This window comes from Chiloscyllium plagiosum, chromosome 18 (assembly GCF_004010195.1).
Source record: "Chiloscyllium plagiosum isolate BGI_BamShark_2017 chromosome 18, ASM401019v2, whole genome shotgun sequence".
Taxonomy (NCBI): Eukaryota; Metazoa; Chordata; class Chondrichthyes; order Orectolobiformes; family Hemiscylliidae; genus Chiloscyllium; species Chiloscyllium plagiosum.
Window position 1 is genome coordinate 70,195,511 of NC_057727.1, and position 21,754 is coordinate 70,217,264.

The following is a 21,754-nucleotide window of genomic DNA, read 5'->3' on the forward strand; positions in this document are numbered from 1 at the left end:
AATTCTTAATTGTAAGACTGGCTTTGTTTCAGCTCATGCTGCATGATAATACAAATGGCATGAGATCACTCTGCAATTTCTTGACATTTAGGTAACATGGTTTTTTTATTCTTCCAACTAAATTGAACAATTTGACATTTTTACCACAGTATGCAACATTTGCCAGATCTTTGCTCACTGAGTAGCCTTTCTGTGTATTTTTGTGGCCAACTGTCCAAACCTCTGTACTGTTGTCATTCGCAAATTTAGAACCATAACTGTTGACCCTTCATTGAAGTCACTTGTATAAATTGTGAACACTTGGGGTAATAGCACTGATCTCTGCAGTGCACCACCCCTTGTACCTTACCAACCTGAAAAAGATCCATTTTTGTCTACCTTCTACTTCCTGTTAGCCAACCAGTCTTTCTGCCTCTACCAATATGCTGCCCTCTACACTAAGCGTTAATTTTCTGCAATGTCTTTTGTGGCAACGTATCTGGTATCTAACTACAATACATCCAATGTTTCCTTTTTATCCTCTGAGCAGTAGGCCGTTTAGCTCCTTGAACCTGTTCCACCATTCAGTGCCATTGTGGCTGATGTTTGGCTTAACTCCATATACCTGCTTTTGGCCCATATCAACAGGATATCTTCTCAAAGAACTCCAATAGACTGATCAAACGTTTATCATTTCATAAAACCTTATCATTTCATAAACTCTCCAATTGCACTGCTACGGCTACTTTAATCAGGGCCTCTAACATTTTCCCTAGTACAGATGTTAAGCTAACTGGCCTGAAGTTTCTTGCTTTCTGACTGTCTCTTTGAAGGAGTTATATTTACCATCTTCTCGTCCATTGGAGAGAAGAGGAATTTTGGGCAATGAAACAAATGCCAAACCAATTAAAATGATCTAATTTCATTTTTAAGACCTAGAGTGAAGACCATCAGGATCCAGACATTTGGCCGCCTAAAAATAAAATTTACTCAGTACCACTCCTTTGGTTTTCCTCCTTCTGTTTTCTGTTCATTTTCATTGATTTTGGGATGTCACTTGTATCCTCTCATGAAGAATGCAAAATTCCTATTCAATTCCTATCGAACCTGCTTTCTATAGGACCAACACTTTTAAAGTTTTTCTTAATATTTATAGAGACTTTATGGGCGGCACAGTGGCTCAGTAGTTAGCCTCACAGCACCGGGGACCCGGGTTCGATTCCAGCCCCTGGCACCTGTCCGTGTGGAGTTTGCGCATGCTCCCCACGTCTGCGTGGGTTTCCTCCGGGTGCTCCGGTTTCCTTCCACAGTCCAAAGATGTGCAGGTTAGGGGAATTGGCCATGCTAAATTGCCCATAGTATCCAGGTATGTGTAGTTTAGCTGCATTAGTCGGGAGTAAATATAGGGTAGGGGAATAGATCTGGGTGGGTTACTCTTCAGAGGGTCATTGTGGAACTGTTGGATCAAAGGGCCTTTTTCCACACTCTGGGGATTCTAATTCTTCAAAAAAGTATCATACTGAAGGTTTGGTAATTTTTGAAAATATTCTGAGTAATCATCTAACCTGCCCTCTGCCCTTGTCTTGATAAAATTGTGCTTTTTCTTTTAGGTTGAAACCTTTAACCTTTTTTTTTCAGTTAACCATGGATGGTGAGTCCATTCCTTAGATATTTTCTTTTTCGTTGGAATGTATTTGTTCTGTGTCTTCTGAAATATCCCCTTAAGTGTTTGCAACTGCATCACTGTTGACCTATCTTTTAACCTTTTTTTTAAATTCAGCTTTCTTGCACTTGTAATATTCCTATTCTGTAAATATCAGGTCTCTCCTCCCTTCTGTAAAATTCAGTTGTAATATGATCACTGCTACTTAGGATGTCTTTTTGTTATGAGGTAATTAATCCTGTTTCCTTGAACAAACAGATCTAGTTTGGCCTGTTCTCTGTTCAGCTTCACATTTGATGGAAATATGCTGAAAGCTTTCTATGAATTTGTTATCCAGGCTACCTTGCCAACTTTTATTGTGTATTTCCAGTAGATATGTAGACTTAAATTTCCCATGCCTTTCTGATAAGCTCTCATTTCTTCCTTTGTGCAGAGCCTTACCATGTAGTTAATATTACGAGACCTGTGCACCACACTAACAAGTGACTTCTTGCTTTTATCAAGCTGTTTCTACATTTGATTTCCTGAACTTAGTCATCCCTGTCGAATAACATCATTAACAAAGTCACCTCTCCACATTTTTATTAGCTCCCTGTTATTTGAAATATCTCACATTCCTCAAGCTTCAGGTCGCAATCCATGTCATCATCTAGCCCGAATGTACTTCCTGTTTATCTACCTTCTCAGTTTCCTCTTTATTTTGAATGCTGTATGTGTTCGGATACAGACACTATAGTTATAAATTCTAGTCTCCTGTTATTTGACTCTGATTCAAGCACTTTATCTCTTCCTGTCATTGCCTGTATATCATTTTACTTTTTAGTACCTTTTTGATCTAAACTCAACTTTATTTACCATATCATCCCAAATTTGATCCCTTGCCCCCCTCTATTTAGATTTCCGTCCTCTCTACCTTCCAGCTGTGCAGTTAGCAAGGACAGTATATTCCTGATGAAGGGCTTTTGCCCAAAACATCAATTTCTTTCCTGCTCCTCAGCTGCTGCCTGATCTGCTGTGCTTTTCCAGCATCTGCAGTACCCACTTCTGCCACATATAAGCCCCATTTTCCTCAAGACTGATGTCCATGTCCCATGAACTGGATCCTACTACTCGTGCACAAATCTTCAAGCCATGCAATTAAAACTCTAATCTGATTTGCTTCATACAAATTTGCATGTGGCTTAGGTTGTGTCACAGATTGACATTCGAGATTCTCCTCCTTAGTATGGTTTTCAGCTCCTCTAACTGACCTTGCAGAAACTTCTTGTTTATGTTGATGTTGTTGGTACCCACACTAATCAGGACTACTGGATTCTCCTCTCCAGCCCTAGCACCAGACAAGCAACACCACCTTCTGGATTTGCTATGTTTAGCTGCTCCGAATTTTGTTATCTCCTTCAGTACACTGTCCTACACTAGCACTATTTTCTTCCATTGACCTTCCATCTCTTGAATGGCTTGTGCCATGATGGCATGGTCTGTTAGTACATCCACCCTGAGGACATTGTTCTCAAGTAGACAGGCAGCAAGAACCTCAAACCATTTGGGACAATTATGAATACTGAGGCTCTGCCCTCTTTTCTAGGTCCATTTACCTGCCTGTCACAGAGTCTCATTAATTTCACCTTGACCATTGATCAAGTCAGATTACTCAATCCTAAGAGGTGTGATTGCCTCTTGGTACAAATAATCCAGGTAAATTTCCTTATCCTTTAATGCATCCCAGCTCAAAAGGTTTGAGCTGCTTTAGCTGAAGTGTTTCTCATATTTGATCTTAGGCACAAACTAAAGTTTTTGGTCTGCATGGCAAATTTGAGGGCTGCTAAATTTAATTTAGTTGATGCATATGGGGAATAAGCCTCTCTTTCTCTCTTAAATGGGGCTTGTTTTATTTCGTGAAGTTCTACTCCCTATTGATAACCATGAGCCCCTCCCAAACCCCTCTATCTGTTCTGATCAGAATTTCCCTCATCATCTATATTATACTTGTCCATCTGAACCAAACCTTGCTCCCGTTCAACCCAGCTGGTCGATCTCTCACACTTACACAATACCAAGCAGTATTATTTTCGCTGTCGTAGTCTTACCAGGTCATAAGGGCTGTTGTCTTCGTTAGAGGATGAAGCGACTGGTAGTGATTTAATCTGAGGGCCACCAGACGTCAGGCAAGGGAAGAGGTTGAGAAGGAGAGTCCTTCATCGTAACCTCAAACTGGTAATGGGAATTGAACCCATGCTGTTGGCATCACACTGCTCTGTAAACCAACAATACAGCCAGCTGAGCTAAATTGATTCCCCTGGTATTACTATAGTGTGAAGTCCCAACAAAGTATAACGCCAAGGCCATTAAATTTCTCATTCCGTCACAGCTTACAGTCAGTGTAACCATTTTTACTTAACTTTGGGATTGTTATATGTTCCTCATCAATAGTTTGTGTTGACGCAGTGAGGCAGTGCATCGAGACTATTCACAGCTGGTTTTTTTTTTGTGGACCATGGTTTCCCTACTTGATATTTGTAACTTGATACTTTTTTCTACAGAAATGGTCAAAATTCAATTGAGTTCTGTTATGAATGGGTTCACCTCTGTCCCTCATCTATGACAGTTGGATAGAGACCCAATTAAAGCAAGTAGATACTACTTTTATTAATTTTTTAAAAGTCCTTGATGGATAACAAAGCTAACTCTTCATCCATAAACAATAGTGTGGAGATTATTTTAAAAATAGCAAGGAATATATTAAAACACACTTTCTACTTCTGAGGGTCTGCGGCTTTAGTGCGCTTTGAAATCTAGTTGTGCAGGTATCACAGACTCTCGTGGGAGTATTTCAGTTTCCATCGTGCCATGAATTTATATAAATGTTGAAATATAGGCAGATGTTCCATTTCTAATGACTGACTTAAACTATTTGTTTAGAACCTTTTTGTTAGCAGCCAGTAGGATTTCTCCACTTTGGACATATTTCCTCCTGTTTAGAGTTTGTTACTTTACCAGATCTAATTGTCAAATTGCTACATCTCTACTCAACATTTAGAATTAAAATTCCACTGAGATCTTAATTGAAGAGTTTGAACTGTTTGAGCTCTGAGACATTGAGAATTGTCTCTTTTTTTTCTTTAACCATAGGGAATGTGGTAAACATTCAGACTGGACAATGGGTTGGAAAACAAAGTGGATTAGGAGCAGGAATGGACTCTTTTTATGAGTATCTTCTGAAATCCTACATAGTGTTTGGAGAAAGTGAAGATCTGGAGATGTTTAATGCTGCTTATGAAAGCATTCAGAATCATCTGAGAAGAGGGTATGATATCCTTGTACTGTGAATTTTAAGCTCTTGGATAAGTACTCTCTTCAGCGCCAGAAACTGCTAGCCTTTCTTCATCTATTTTAATATTTATTTCATTGGCACCGTATTAGATTTTCCTGCAGTTGCAAATTCACTGAAAATTCAGCAAGCAGTAATTTCTGTCATTTTTGTTGAATGTTTTTGAAGCGTTGAACCTTATAATTTGTAATATAAGGATTAAAGGAGGCAAAATGGTTATGGAAATTAACTTAAACTTTTAATTGAGAGCCCCATCCTTCAACTGTTAATGTTAACGTGTACGAAACTCTTGTAGCTCAAAGTCATCTTTAACCTATTATTTTGCTTAATCCTGCACTGAAAAAATTTTGAAAAGCTTGAATGACAGAAACTACTACCTGGAGTAGGAGGGATTAGGCTGTTTGTTTAATTCAAGGCCAAGTTTATTTTATTTTCATAACTTAATATTATGGGGAAATTGAGCAAGTGTTAACAGCCTAAAGCAGATTCTATTAAGAGTGTCGTTATGTTTTCAGTGCCTTTGACAAAGGTTCTACATTGTCAAATACAAAGCTCAGCTTGCTGATTTGAATTAAACTGTCTGTGGTTTCAAAAGGGTAATGGGGATCGTTGGTTGTGTTTCCAGACAACGGTTGTGGTTTAATGTTTGCGAAATATGTTTCCTGCTATGTGAGAGCAGTAACATAATTTTTAAAGCTGCAGAAGTGCATGCACTCCAACCTTTTTCAAGGCAACAGCAATTAATCCGCTTTTTGTAATCAAGATGTCCATCTGTAATTTCCTCAGCAATGTGACCACTTTATAAAATAAAAAGCTTATGCACCTTTTGCAAACTCGAAAACGTTGTTTGCTAAGTAGACTTGATATAAAGTTTATTGGATTTTGACATAGAAAATCATTTCCCGTTGTCATTTAGTGTTTTTCGAAGTTGTACTGCAGTCAACGCTGTACTAAATACCTTATCATGGCAGGGAGTCAGAAATACCTGAGCATATTTGGTCTGAAGACTATTTGTTCTTGAATGTTGAATCTTGAGTGCATGGGACTTCACTCTTCCAGGACAGATATTTAAATGTATTTTAGGGAATGAAGGTTGTCAAATAGAGGGTCATTGGAATGGAGTGATAGATTTTGCCTGAAATTCTGTCACTTCTTCAATTTCATTAGTCTGTCTTACTCATCGCGCTATGTTGGTACAAATAAATTTGGGTCTCCAAATCAGAATACTCCACAGCTTGGTAACAGTCCATGAGAATTGTTATCTAAACTTTTTTAAACAAACCTGTAATCATTTACAACATGGCATGGTACATTATTGGCGATATGCAGTTGTGATGAATTGAGATGCTGCCACATGAATATACTGATGGACTACTCATCCTTGTATTTGGGGTGGTGGAGCCAATGTACTCTTCCAGCTTGAAGGTTTATTGTCAGTTGGGATTTACTACTAAAGTCTAATTGTAATTTTGTATTATTTCTTAACATGTAGCCGCGAAGCTTGTAATGAGGGAGAGGGAGATCCTCCGCTGTACGTTAATGTGAATATGTTTAATGGCCAACTCATGAACACCTGGATTGATTCACTCCAGGCATTTTTCCCTGGTCTTCAGGTATATTCATTGATTTTAAAATAGTGATTTTTCTAGGTTACTTAATAGGCTTCCAAAGTGTGGCGATGTTTCTAGAGTGTGAACAAGTATTTATTTGCTTCAGGTTTTAACAGGTGATATAGAAGATGCAATTTGTCTTCATGCCTTTTACTATGCGATATGGAAACGCTTTGGAGCTCTTCCAGAGCGGTATAACTGGCAACTCCAAGCACCTGATGTGATGTTTTATCCACTGAGGCCTGAATTAGTTGAATCCACTTACCTGCTTTATCAGGTATGACATGAGAAATATATTTATGAATAGTACCTCCACTTAGTGTACCTCTGACCTTATCCATTCAAAAGAACTCTCTTCCAGCCTGCTTAAATTATCAGTATAAGCAATTTCAGTTAACATCCCTTTGGCTTCACTGGAGCCTTGGGTTTGGGTAATTGTTACAGGGTTATATTTCACTAAAGTTGACACAATATAGGGTATACTCTGCCACACCTGATCAGGTGAACTGCTGAAATTGCAGGCTATTTTTCAAACCTTCCTTTTATTACAGCAGATTTCATCCTGTGCTACTTCTGGATGGGTGAAAGTAGTGGCACAACACTTACAACTCTCACAGATTGTTTTTTTAGTTTAGGATTTATTAGGTGCAAGAATTTTGAACAAGACAGACTGAATACACTAAGCTGAACATTTCCTCCATGGGTTTGCACTGTTGGTTCACTCAAGGATCCAGCTCTTCTGTCATGGCTATAAATCCCTTTCTGACTCATTTGGCTGGCATTAAATGTTTCTATATGGCATTTAACCTGAACCTTTAGGTTCCATTGACATGTTTGATTTCTTCCTAAATTCTATGTTGTTATCTCACTTTTGCTCAGGTGGTAAACACAATAAGGTCATTTAAAACCAACATGGCAATTTCAGCATGTACCCCTACGCAGCACAATGCTTAGGGTTTTTGGTTTGGAATTTCCACTCCCTGCCTTACAGAGCAAGCGTTCTTTAATGGAGTGTAACTCCAGTCTCACAGCTAGGCAATTTATAATGGACATGTGAGTTGATTGTGAATCCTTTGTTTAACTCTGTTGCATGCCTCCATATTTACCTCTATTTTGGAAGGTGGTGGGAGAAAAATTTTCTTTAGACTGTGGCATAGATTGACAGATAGTAACACCCAAGGCTGGATGTTAATGGGACCAATGGTTTTTAGTAGTTAAACTTAACAGACATATTTTATGGGACAATAAATAACAGTTCTTCAGTGCTGACTTTTCCAGGCTTCCAGTGTCTTAGCAGAGAGTCTTTCAGTAATGGCTGCATACCTGTGTTGTAGGATTTTAATGTGTAGATGTGTGTGGACGAATGGTTAGTCTGAACTTCCAGGCTGGACCCCAGAAATTGGGCTTTTGGTCAGTCATAAGAAGTCGCAACTGGATCCTGTACAGGATATGGTTTCTACAGTTCTGTACAGTCAGACATGGAATGTTCTGCATGGGATAGATTTATAGTGCAGAGGAGCCTAATTGCATCCCTTTGGAGGACGGTATCTATCTCATGGTCCAGGTTCAACTAGAGATAAATCATGATTGTGATAGACTTCATCCCTTTGTTCCCATGGATGTATGTTTATGACTACCTTTCAGCTGAGTTTAATTAAACTGGTTCCACATACCTGTATGTAGGAGAAATTAGTTTATTTTTCCCCTGTTTTGAAGCCAAGTACAGGCAGCTACAAATTTCTTAGGTTCTTCCTTGTCCTACCCAACACTTCAACTCATACTGTGGTACTATTCTACATACCTATGACTGAGCTTGAGGGTACTGAATTTAGTCAATTGTAGTGTCCATTATTGTTTTACCAAAGAATTGTAAATTAGGCACAGAGCACTGTTCGTGAAATGTGTGTTATTTCTTAAACTATTCTATAAACGCTATATATTTAAACATTCAGACGATTTTATGTGGAGTATCAGCATTAATTGTTTAACCTGATGTTCTCAATTACTAACCACTTCCTTTTTTTTTGTTTAATATCAGGCAACAAAAAACCCTTTCTACTTGCATGTGGGAATGGATATTCTCCAGAGTTTGGAGAAATACACCAAAGTCAGGTCAGAACTGGAATAAGTCTGATTTTTTTATTTCTGTCCATGTGACACAGGCCACATTGGTTCCTCATAAAAATTAAAAGTCCAGAGTTGCTCTGATTCCATTTACTGGCATCTTTGGATATAGGCTTTCTTTTTAAAACTGATGAATTTTGTATCTCTTTGTCTAGAATCTTTAAGTCAGGGTTAAAAAGGCTTACTGAAATTGACAAAGTAACTTTCCATTGTATTTCTTGCTGGATTCTTTGAATCAGTTGGCCTTGGGGGAAGGGGAAGTTTGCTTGGCTGTATGATTGTGCAGAGTGGAAAACTGGTAGCTATTCAAAATATGGAAAACTGGAAGGAAAAAAGTGGAGTTTCTGTGGGCACCTTATGTCAGAGATGCTCTACCTCAAGTCTATCAGATTGATTTAACTCAGCAATGCCAATTGCATGTAAAGGCTTTTTGGACTTCAACAGAATCAACCATACACAGCATTCAAGCAAACATTAATAGAAATAAGGTTGGCATTTTGCATCCTAGTCTCTGGATAGCAGTGCAGCACGGCAGATCTTGGCCAAGATCTCCCATCGTTTGTTCTGTAAGTGCTGTTTCATTTATGTTCTTGTTGTGTTGTGCACACAAACTCAGTGTCCCCACTTTAGTTTCAGTGCACGATTGTTTGACACAGGCCACTATGTTGCCACCTACTCAAACGATTATGACCATCCTCCAGTCTGACTGTTACATTCCGAAACGTCGACTTCTCTACCTCCTGCTGCCTGGTTCACTGTGTTCTACCAGTCTCCTGCTTGTCTACTTTGGATTACAGAACCTGCAGGTTTTTTTTGTCTCTAACAGAATGCAGTTATGCATGTTAATAGTTAACAGGATTAGTTTATGATCCAGAGCAATGTTATTCAAACTATGGTGGAAAGATGAATGGCAAACTGTTTGGGTATTGCAAATATATAATCAATGGCTTGGAAAGGATGGACGCTAAGAAATTGTTTCCGTTAGGCGAGGAGACTAGGACCCGTGGGCACAGCCTTAGAATTAGTGGGGGTCAATTCAGAACAGAAATGCGGAGACATTTCTTCAGCCAGTGTGGTGGGCCTGTGGAATTCATTGCCACGTAGTGCAGTGGAGGCCGGGACGCTAAATGTCTTCAAGGCAGAGATTGATAAATTCTTGATGTCACAAGGAATTAAGGGCTACGGGGAGAATGCGGGTAAGTAGAGTTGAAATGCCCATCAGCCATGATTAAATGGCAGAGTGGACTCGATGGGCCGAATGGCCTTACTTCCACTCCTATGTCTTATGGTCTTAAAGCCATTTGGACAATTTTCAAGATGGTGCTACAATATGGACTATTGATTTTTGAATTCTGTCATCTGATTTGAACATCTGGGTTGTTCAGAGACTAAAAAGAAAACACTTATTCTTAAAACAACTGCAACAATCAGCTCACCACCCTGGTTTAATAAAAATCATCTGAATTGAAATTAACATTTTATTAAAAGGTGTTAAAACTGGAACTCTGTCAGCCATGAAGAAACCCCCCTCTCCTATTTTGATTTCCACCTGCTTTGCTTATTGGCAATGAACACTAGTGTGCCATTATCAAGCTTGGAAACCAGGAACCCAACATTGATATATATAAACTACCTGTATTTCAGGCAACTACTTTTGGCAGAGCTGAGGAAATGGGATTTGTAACTAGAATCAGCTGGAGAAAGTGCTCATATACCTCAAGAGAAAAGTATCCATTGGCAGAAGTGATGAAGTATAAATACGAAAACAGAGACCTCAAAGGTCAACTGAAATAATTGCTACTTCTGAGAATAAAATAATTCTGACATTGAAACCATACAGATCAAGGGCACACAAAGGACTATACACTAAATCTTTAATCTTCCTTTTGTACTGTACACTATCCCTTTTAACTTTGTGTCTTTGTGTACATATGCTTGACATTGGTTTTGTTTTGAGGTTAGAGAATATTGTTCTTTCTTTCACTTCAGGGAACCTTGTATTTGGCTTGTTGCAATAGAGTACGTTTTCATTCGAGATGCTTATGGCCTTGTGCTAAAAGGCGCATAACTTTTACACCCTTCAGAGGAGGTTGCAAAGAGGAGAATCTGTTTAGCCTTCCTTTCCTGGTTGTTACACAGTGAGATCATGCATCCTGCCTGGTGGCTGTTCCCTGCATAATGTTAACTAGTCATGATCCTATACACAGCTGTGTCTTTGCTTGTCCAGGTTAGTTGTGGCCTCCCTCCCAGTTAACTTAAAAAAAAAAGAGTGAGCTGTCAAGTTATTGGCAGTTAATGAAGTTGAGGGCATGCAAATTCCATCTAACAGCTAACAAGGATTAGGCCACAAAATGGCAATATAAGAATTGATTCATTAGCTTGAATTATATAAATCATGGTTGCACCTTCATGTTTCAACTTGATATACCTCACTATTGTTCCCTTAACAAAGTTGCTACTTTGGATCTATTTGTTTTATGTAATTTGCAGCACGTCTAAACCAATGGCTATATTTCCAAAATGTCTCAATTTTTCACTTAAAGAGTCAGAAAACAAATGCTGATCTGCACTGTGATGGCGCTGTTTAGGAGCATTTTTCAATTTGTTTGATTTTTGTCTGAATTGCCCTATTATAAGTGTATGTAGGTGTTGCAAGTAAATTTTGTACTTGAGCACAAATTGAGTTGGGGAGAAGAGCATTGTATGCCTGTCTAAAGTTGATATCCCAAGTGGTTAGCTTAATTTTGCTATCATTCACATGTTAGCTTTGACCAAAGAACAAAACTATAGGTGCTGTACAGTCATTCATGAGTAGCTATAATTATATATGGAAAAATATAGCTCTTTTAAGTACCAGGGAGAATTTCTATCTTGACATCTGTCAAAATGATTATTGATGCAGGTACATGCTTGGTAACTTTGCTTACTTTGAAGATAAGCTATTTCCTGTCAACTCCCTTTTAGGTAGGCCTTTACGCTTGCCTTGGGGCCAGGGTCCTCTGGGTGTTGGCAGGCATCTAATTTTATGTACCTATTCAATATGTTAAGAGCATAGAAACTTCAGAAAAATTAGTTTCAATGCAAGAAATTATCAGAAGTTATAACCAATATGATTATCTCCCCAAAAGACTGACTTTAATGAGAAACCTTGTTGTCTTGGTTAAAAACTCATGCCAAACTCTGTTGCTGGAGTTATAATTGTTTGTTTTCTTTGCAAACAGATGTGGTTATGCCACACTTCACCATGTGATAGACAAATCAAAGGAGGATCGAATGGAGAGCTTCTTTCTCAGTGAAACCTGTAAATATTTATATTTGGTATGTTACTCAAATATTTGAGGGAAATTTATCATTTATCAAGTTGTTAATATCAGTATGATTTTTCAGGATGCATCTTAATGTATAACTGTGCTGACTAATGATTTACCTAGGACTTGAAAGGTACATCCTGAAGGAGAAAAGGAAATCATTTGAGCTTTGGTGGTTTGCATGTTCTACCTCTTTATATTCGTTGCTTGCTAATTTGCACTGTACTTCGGGAACCAGGGCCAGGTGAGGTCTTAAGATAAACCCCGGTCATGGATGGGAATTAACTGGAATAGGGTATAAGGTGTTAAGTTGTATTTTTAATTTTTTAAATAACAGATGGGAGATGTAGTTTAACACGGTGTAGAGTAATTCATTGTAGTAGCAAGGATGAAAGGCAATATTACCTAAATGGTCAAGTTCTAAGAGGTGCAGGAACAGTGACAACTTTTGAAAGTGGAAGGACAAGCTCAGTTTTGTTTTGAAATGCAGGGTCCTTCTCTTTATTATGAGAATCATAGAATACTCTAGCAAGAATTTATATTAAATCATTAGCGAGGCTCCTGCTGATGGCTTAAGTCTAATTCTGGGTATCATATTTACAAAGAATGTCAACTGGAGAGAGTGAAGAGGATGAATTAATAGAATAAAAAGAAGGGTAGAGAGACTAGATAAAGTGAAAGTGTGGGAAGTAACAGGTTCTCAAAAATCGCATTTTAGTCAAGTAAGTAAGCAACAGTTTTAGCAGCTGATAATTAGGACCATCTTGAATGTAGTTGGCAAGTGTACCAAAGTCAATATTTTATTTACCTGACAATGTCTTTTTAATATGAACGTACAAATAAAGAGCAGGATTAAGCCACTCCAGCCTGGTCTGCCATTCAATATGGACATGACTGATCTGATTTTTCCATGTTTTCACCTACCCTCTTTCTGCTCAAGCATCCATCGAGCTGTGACTTAAAAATATTAAGTACTCTGCTTCCACCTTTTGAAGAAATAGTTCGAGTTGTGATCTGGCATCTGATTCAAAAGGGAATCAGATGAATAAATGGAAAATGATCACAAGGTTATCAGAAAAGGGCAGGGACTAAATAGTGAAGTTTAACTCTAAGAATAGACAAGCTAAGTGGCCTCCAATGTGCTACAAAATTTCATAATTCTGAAATTTATGAAGTGGGTAAACAGCATTAGAATCTTTGCTGATGCGTGGGCTCCCAATCTACTGTCTTTCCTTCTAAGAGTCACACCAGGTAGTTTACTGAGCTCTACAGCCGTTCCCCCACCTCTGTTGAAGTATGTCAGTTGGGATTGAGAGACACATTATGCCACCATCCACTGCTTTTTCGATACCTCTGTTCAAACTTTCTCATGTTAAATCATGTTAACTTAGCTGTAGGGCTGTATGTCAGAAGGCTAGAAGGGCGACCCCTCAAATGTGAGGATGGAAACATTATTGCATGTAGTGCCTCGAGTTCAGAACTACACTAATAACCTAGATAGTTTTCGTGCTCTGAGCTAAATTTGAAGCTTGGGGCGAAAGAAATCAGAGGGTCTGAAAACATATGTGTGGCATTTAAATGTGGATAAATGAAACCCAAAGCAGATATTTAATTTTGGTGGCACCTTTAACATAAAACATTCCAGGGCACTTTTCATTTGCAAACTTTGATTGTATGTCTCTCTGTTCCAAGTTGCATCACTACGTTATGAACTTTCAAGTATACATTTAAAAAAAAAAATCAGTCTTACCATAAGAAGCCAATAACGAAAATTGACAATTTGATCCATCAATGTTCATCTCTCCAATATTCAAATAACTTCAACCAACTGTTTTCATCTCTGTTTACTCCAACCCTTAATAACCGCATATGTCTGCACATTTTAGCTTGGAAATTTAATCTATATGTACTCACTCCATGGGTAAAAGAGGTCCTTATGGTATCTGGCAGTTTTTTCCACAAGCTTATATTTGACCTATATTAGACTTCATTGTAATAAATCAAGATTTTTAATTCAGCCATTTCTGGCATGCAATCCAAATAAGATTCTGTTCAAGTTGCTTTTAGTGATTGTTTCGTAGTAGGAACCAATTTTTAATCTGTTTTTCCTTTTGACTGTACAATCAGCTATTTGATGAAGACAACCCATTGCACAGATCTGGGAGCAAATATATTTTCACAACCGAGGGCCATATTTTGCCAGTAGACAAGCTTTTCAGAGAAAAGCCTTGGGAAGATGTGTCTTCTAAAGAAGAAAGTACTGTGGATAACTCTGGAGTACTGGACCACAAACCTGCCAACTCGAGCATTAATGTAAGTAAAATAAAAGCCTGGAGTTTGCGCATGATTTGCAAATTAAAATGAACACCTTTTCTATATAGTGAACAGTATATTTCAGACTGACATTGTGATGGTCACCTACCTGATCTCGGGTAATGTGCTGTGATAAAACATCTTGAATAGGTCTTAAAATAGCCAGTGTTATTTTTCTGTTTGGTTCATGATTTGACATTTTGTTTCATTGACCTAAATCTCTGTCTGTTCCCAAAGGGGTTTGGTGTTTTATTATTGCCATGGGTCACAGTTCTGAATCCTATCCATTGGTTTCAGTATTGCTAACTTCAGCTAAGCTGAAGAAATAAAGTGAACAGCTGAAGTTAACCCATTTTGTGAGATGTAACCTTTTTTGTCTGGATTCTGAGTTAATCAGAAATGGCATTGCACAAAATGTATAAAATATATGGCACAGAATTATTTGTGGAGTATTTGCTGTTCTGAGTTAGTTTACTGTTCAAGGTGAGGAATGTTGGCATGGATTAGTGAACAGGGGTTTATTAGTGTAACCCAGTTCAGGAATGGATGGTGGTTGTGAACATGCAAGTTTCCTTCTCCTCCTCTCCCACCACCACCTTGATATTACATGAGAATGCTTTCCTTGGTTATTGTTGTAGTATAATTTATTGCTTTTAAAAATCTTTCCACAGTGCAACAGAGTCCCCAGTGAGAGGAGATATGCACTTCCCTTAAAAGGAGTTTACATGCAGCAGATTGACCAAATGGTGGGACTTCTTTAAACCAACCTCAAAGAACTCATTGAAGAATTGGCAGGGACTTAATCTTCAACTATGCAACTTTTTATTTTGTGTACAAATATATTGACATTTATTTATTAAGATTTTTACAACTTTTCAAAAAGATTTCTAAACAAGTCATTTCTAATAGTGATAATACATTTTATACTCCTGCTTTTATGCAGGAGTTTTTTTTGTTTATTTGAATATGTAATTTTGATGCATAGTGTCTTCTGTGAAGGCGTGCGATTAATTGTTTGACTACAGGGCTCTTCCAGAAAGTATAAAATGCAAGATGGCTTACAGTAGGTATTTAAATGAGTTTGAATATTTGTGTAATTTCCCCTTAAATGTTTAATGATTTGAAATAACAAAGTTTCAGAATGCATAGTTATACTAATGTAAGTGCTGCACTTGCATGGGAACACCATGAAATGGTGATAATCTGGCATATGGAAGATCGTTCACACGCTCTTGGGTGCAGGGGATCCAAATATCAGGGTGAAAGTATTTTCTCTAGATTTGCCTAATGTGCCTTGTACTTTGAACAAAAGTAGATCATGGCATCTTGTCTGAGCATTAAATATGCCTTGACATGCAAGTTGTCTGATGTACAGTTGGTATACCCCAATAGTTCTATTCTCGTGTGGTCTCGTATTATAGGAAAACGGCGTAATAGCCACACCATGTGTAAACTAATGGGGCCAGAATCGTGGTATAGCCAATACATGTAAGGAAAGTTCACATTCTGCAAATAATGATCTAAATTCTTTAATTACTTTAAAGCCAATTCGCATTGCAGAATTGGTTACTGCAGAACTGACTGTACATGCTTTGCCCATTATATGGTTGGCTGTTATGGACTGCAACACTATTATGGTCAAGTGTGCCTTGGTTGAGATCTATTCATCAACCACACTTTGTTACATTTTTGTGAAGGATTCCTTATGACCTGACTTCTGTAAATGCAAAAATCACTCTGATATTGTATTACCGGTCCCAAAACCACACAAAGGGAGCAACATGTGTTGAACTTTGTTCAGTACCTCCTCCATATTAGTACAGCTCTGTTTGGGGCTCTAATCGGCATTCTTACGTTCCCTGGTATTGCATAATTGTTCTCGTGTGTCATCTTAATGTGGTTGCCTTCAGTTGAGACTTCAGCAATTTCAACTTCATAATCTTGTGCATGCATGACCACTGAATTCTATCAATGTTTTCAGAGCATCTGTTTCTGAATTATATAGTATAAATGAATCTTCAGATGGGCAATTATTGAATTGCATTTTATGTTTTTGTATCTGATGAACTGGCATTGGGTGACAATGAATAAGTTAGGCTATTGTGATGAAATATCTAAATCTTTTCAGCAAAGTGTGAAGCAGTGTTTAATATTGCTTCCCGGACTTAGACGTAATCACTTACTTTCTGGTCTATTTTGTATATGTCAGTTAGGGCACCCTTTTTCTTAGGTGCATGCATTTTTGTTCTCTGATATAAAATTTCAGCGTGGGTTTAATGTTGTGGAAATTTCAGCTTTGATCTTCTGCGTAGACTACTGGCTAGGACTCTTAATTATCTAGGCAGAAGGGAAGAGATGAAGAAAGAGGGAAGCTGATTCTGTATTCCCTAATCTGCCTGTCTATGTTTCATCAGCTGGCAATTGAGATTTCAAGTGAAGAACACAGTTTCATAGTTCCAAAATGACTGTGTGCATGAAGTTGCGATGCGGTGCAGAGATTGGTCAATACTGCTTCCCGGACAAACAATTTTTAAAGACAATTTTATACAGCACCTTTCACATCTTTATCATTTTATAAGCAAAAGTGAATTTTGGTGATGCTATGCGTTGACATTTTGTGACAGTATTTTCTGACACCAAGTGTTTAAGGAGCTGCTCGTGCTTCATTTAATCCACTGTAATTCCAGCTGTGCAATAGTGGGTTGCATTTCAGTAACTCTTTCTCTCGATCTAATCTCCTAATAAGGCAGCTCTGTGCAATATCTTAAGTGAAATAAGACTGAGAACTAAAAGTAGTGAAATCATGGCTCAGAAATGATAGCTTCTCAGTACTGCATGTCTCATCTAAAGACCTCCAGTTTTTCCTACTGTACATCTGAAATATCTGTACTTGCAGCTGGAAAAAAATCCTAGTTATTCATGGTTTCCTTGATGAATTGAGAGACCTAGAAACTGAGCAGATTTGTGTATTCATTTATTAGAAGGAAGGTATTGGATTGCCTGCATCCTTCTGAAACTACATGTTGTTGTATTTGGCTGTATTTTTTTTTGTCCAACAGTATTTGAAGTTTTGTTTTGTGCAGAGTTACCTACAATTCACCCTTTAATTTTGAGTTTCCTATAGATTTTGAGTGGTCTGTCTTTTTTGGTGTAGATGCGGAAAGAATGAACCTGATCAGGCAACAGGAGCTATCATAGAGGGATCTTCCTTTGGTTAAATGTGCAATGAAGGTGCCAAATGTTGAAGGTTTTAACATTTTCTATTTATATCACACCTTTTTGATATAATTGACCAATCTGCGTGGAGCGGCAGAGAGGATATAAGCACATTTGATCTGACTTTATTTTTAAAAAACATAGGATAGGTGAATTGTCAAACTTTGTTTCTTATGAATAAAAGTATTTACCTAAAACCTGAATGTTTAATATGCAGGATAATGTTGAACCATTAAAGTTTACCAAAATCAATGTGCAATACACTTATATAAAAGGAAAATTGTATAAAATTTTATTTTCCCAGAAATGAGCAGTAGTATTGAAATTGTGAAAGGACCAAACAAATGTCAATAAAATAAATGCAGTGCCATTGTTTTTATTTGCTGCTCGTATTTGCAAACGTCCGTTCCAAAGTGCATAACTCCATCTCCACTAAGCTCTGCTCATAAGACTTGGTAAAAATGACAGGGTTTCTTCCATAACCAGTTGGTATGGTGCAGCTGATGAGTAAAGCAGAGGATTGAAGTATCCTTTGCTCACGGGCACGTTCCTGGAAAGATGTCCCTAATATCATCCTTTATTTCTGTGACCTTTCCTGCTTATGTTGGTATTTATGGTGCCTACAAACTGTCATAACTCCCTGTTTAAATATAAGTTAATACCTCAGATTTTTGGTACACGATATTTTAAACTCTGTTCTCATCTTTTTTTCCCCCTCTTCCTCTTATTTCTGCAATCTATTCAATTGTCTCTCATTATTGCTAGAAACTGAATTGGGCTAGTGAATATGAGATGTGGCGATACAAGAACAGATCAGAGGCTGGGAATTTGCACCTGCTGACTCGCCGACTGACTTGCCTGGATTAGTGCTCGTCAACGACACTCGAGACTCGACATGATCCAGGACACTGATTAACACTAGATCTGTAATCACTTTCTCTTCTAACCACCGACACTCAGCCGCACTGTAGAAATTCATTGAGGTCATCAACATCTTCCAAACCAATGACCACTTTGATCTCGAAGGATACGGGCAGGTGATAAATGGCAACACTTCTAGCAAGTTATCGTCCTAGCCACTTGTCAACCTGACTTGAAAATGTAGTGCTGTTTTGTTTAGAGATCAGAATCCCAGAATTCCCTCCCTAACAACATTGTGGGTATGCATGCAGCAACTGGGCTACCATGGTTAAAGATGACAACTTGCCACCAAATTAAAGGCAGCTGGCAGTGGGCAGTAAATGTTGGCCGGGCCAGTAATGCCCTTGCCCTCAGAATGAATAACGATGTGCATGATAGGTCTTTCTTTCTTGCAACATTTTCCCCCAAGTTTTCTATTGCTATTAAGTCACGCTTCACTTGTGTACCATTTCCAAGCCATTTATGTACATTTGCAAGCAAAAAGGCTATAGGAGGTGCCTTAGATTTTTTTTTGTTCCTGGCGGCTATTCAAAATTTAAACCAATTCAGAATCTTCCTTAATTAATTAACCCCTGCCCAACATAACTGGACTACTGACCCAGGCTTCTATTCAGTGCACAAAAAAACTTGCTTAAAATCGAAGTTTCATATTTTTGAATTCCTTCTGTCCATTATCTTCAAATTTAAGAAAGTTTGACTTGAAAATTCTCTGCTCTACAAACTTATTTATTCTGTATGGTGAAGACTTCAGCCTTTCTAAACAATCTACATACAACAAGAATATAAGTTCCCACCTTTATTCTGGGTGAAAGTATAACTTCCATCAATCCTTTCAAACTAATTCTAAAATTTGGGTACATCCATCCAATTTGTACAGGTGTATGTTTATGTATCTTATGAGGCTGCTTGATATGTTTGAGAGACCGTGAGGGCTGCAGATGCTGGAGATCAGAGCTGAAAATGTGTTGCTGGAAAAGCACAGCAGGTCAATAAGCCCTTCTTCAGAAATGAGGAAAGTGTGTCCAGGCTAGGATAAAAGGTAGGGAGGAGGGGCTTTGGAAATGCGATAGGTGGAGGGAGGTCAAGGTGAGGGTGATAGGCTGGAGTGGGGTGGGAGCGGAGAGGTCAGGAAGATGATTGCAGGTTAGGAAGGCGGTGCTGAGTTCGAGGGATTTGACTGAGACAAGGTGGGGGGAGGGGAAATGAGGAAACTGGAGATGTCTTGAGTTCATCCCTTGTGGTTGGAGGGTTCCCAGGCAGAAGATGAGGCGCTCTTTGAGAGAAAGTGAGGGCTGCAGATGCTGGAGATCAGAGCTGAACGCCTACTTGCGGAACGTTTCAGAGAACACCTCTGGGACACCCGGACCAACCAACCCACCCAACCACCCCGTAGCCCAACACTTTAACTCCCCCTCCCACTCCACCAAGGACATGCAGGTCCTTGGACTCCTCCATCACCAGACCATGGCAACACCACAGCTGGAGGAAGAGCACCTCATGTTCTGCCTGGGAACCCTCCAACCACAAGGGATGAACTCAGACTTCTCCAGTTTCCTCATTTCCCCTCCCCCCACCTTGCCTCAGTCAAATCCCTCTAACTCAGCACCGCCTTCCTAACCTGCAATCATCTTCCTGACTCTCCGCCCCACCCCACCCCACTCCGGCCTATCACCCTCACCTTGACCTCCCTCCACCTATCGCATTTCCAAAGCCCCTCCTCCCTACCTTTTATCCTAGCCTGGACACACTTTCCTCATTTCTGAAGAAGGGCTTATGTCCATGTACATAGATTCCTGAAAGTTGCCACCCAGGTTGATAGTGCTGTTAAGAAGGCATATGGTATGTTAGGTTTTATTGGTGGAGGGATTGTGTTGCGGAGTAGTGATGTCATGCTGCAACTATACAAAATACTAGTGCGGCTGCACTTGGAATATTGTGTACAGTTCTGGTCGCCCCATTACAGGAAGGCTGTGGAAGCGTTGGAAAAGGTGCAGAGGAGATTTACCAGGATGTTGCCTGGTCTGGAGGGAAGGCAGAGGGACTTGGGTTTGTTCTCATTGGAAAGAAGGCGGTTAAGGGGGGGATCTGATAGTCATACAAGATGATCAGAGGATTAGATAGGATAAACAGTGAAAGTCTTTTTTGCTAGGATGATGACGTCAGCTTGTATGAGGGGCATAGCTACAAATTATGGGGTAATAGATTTAAGACATATGTCAGAGGCAGGCTCTTTATTCAGAGTGGTAAGGGCATTTAACAGATTTAGGGAAATTTAAACAATCCTTGGATAAGCACATAGTTGATAATGGGATAGGCTGAGATTAGTTCACAGGTTGGTGCAACATTGAGGGCCGAAGGGCCTGTTCTACGCTGTATTTGTCCAATCTATCTATCTAATTTCTCTTGAAGTATTTTTCCATTAATGTTGACTGGTATCCCTTGTGATACTGTTTGTAATTAACATAGCAAATCTTTCACAGCACTTAACCTTCCATAGCCTAGATGTAATGGGATATAGGTAAACGGGAACACCACTAAGTGAACAGTTATTTCCAAGCCATGTGCCATTCTGACTTGGCACTAATCATTTTCTGTTGCTTGGTTCAAATGAAGCTCCCGGACTACACCGTGGGTGTACCTCCACCATATGGAGTGGTGATTCAAGAAGAGAACTTCTCCAGGGCAATTAGGGAGAGGCAATAAATAGCAACACTCGCACTACCTGAAATACATTTTGAACAATAAACTTTTCACTTCATGGGTTGAGTGTTGCAGTACAGTTTTCTTGTGATCAAAATTCACAAATACCTGCAAGGTATTGTCTGTAATCTAGACGAGCTTTATTGGTGCCAATATTTCATCTGAAAATTTAAATTTTTTTTATTGGGGTAAGACAATGTTATGCATTATGTTATGGTCTGTTGGCTGACGTGCTTTTCAGTTTTTTTTTTTCTGTTCCCTCGATCAATCTGTATGGGGCAATCAAGAATTATTTATCGCAATGAAGCCACATACTGACAGTGAGTTCTCCAGTACACCACAACCCTATAGAACCGTAGAGATCATTACAATCCCATCTTCCTACACGTGACCCATAGACCTGTAGCTTATAGCCCTTAAGGTGCAGATCCAGGTACTCATCAAAATAGTTTAGAGCCTCCACCACCCTCAGCATAAAAATGTTTTTCCTCATGTCACTTGCAATCTTTCTGCCACTTTGATTGAATCTGAGTTCTGTATTTTACCAAGAGAAACTGATTTCTCCTGTTTGCATCCCTTAATCATACCACCC

The 21,754-nt window shown here is 38.9% G+C and overlaps 1 protein-coding gene across 1 annotated transcript in view; it reads left to right on the forward strand.

Moving 5' to 3' along the window:
• Window positions 1-17,911, forward strand: part of edem1 (ER degradation enhancer, mannosidase alpha-like 1) — a 35,771-nt gene extending 17,860 nt beyond the window's left edge. The window contains exons 6-12 of the mRNA XM_043708561.1: window positions 4,772-4,946; window positions 6,463-6,583; window positions 6,687-6,857; window positions 8,619-8,692; window positions 11,926-12,022; window positions 14,140-14,325; window positions 14,997-17,911. Coding sequence (XP_043564496.1) covers window positions 4,772-4,946; window positions 6,463-6,583; window positions 6,687-6,857; window positions 8,619-8,692; window positions 11,926-12,022; window positions 14,140-14,325; window positions 14,997-15,086 — 914 coding nt within the window. The 3' untranslated portion in view covers window positions 15,087-17,911. The remainder of the gene's footprint in view (window positions 1-4,771; window positions 4,947-6,462; window positions 6,584-6,686; window positions 6,858-8,618; window positions 8,693-11,925; window positions 12,023-14,139; window positions 14,326-14,996) is intronic.
• Window positions 17,912-21,754: the final 3,843 nt, after the last annotated feature.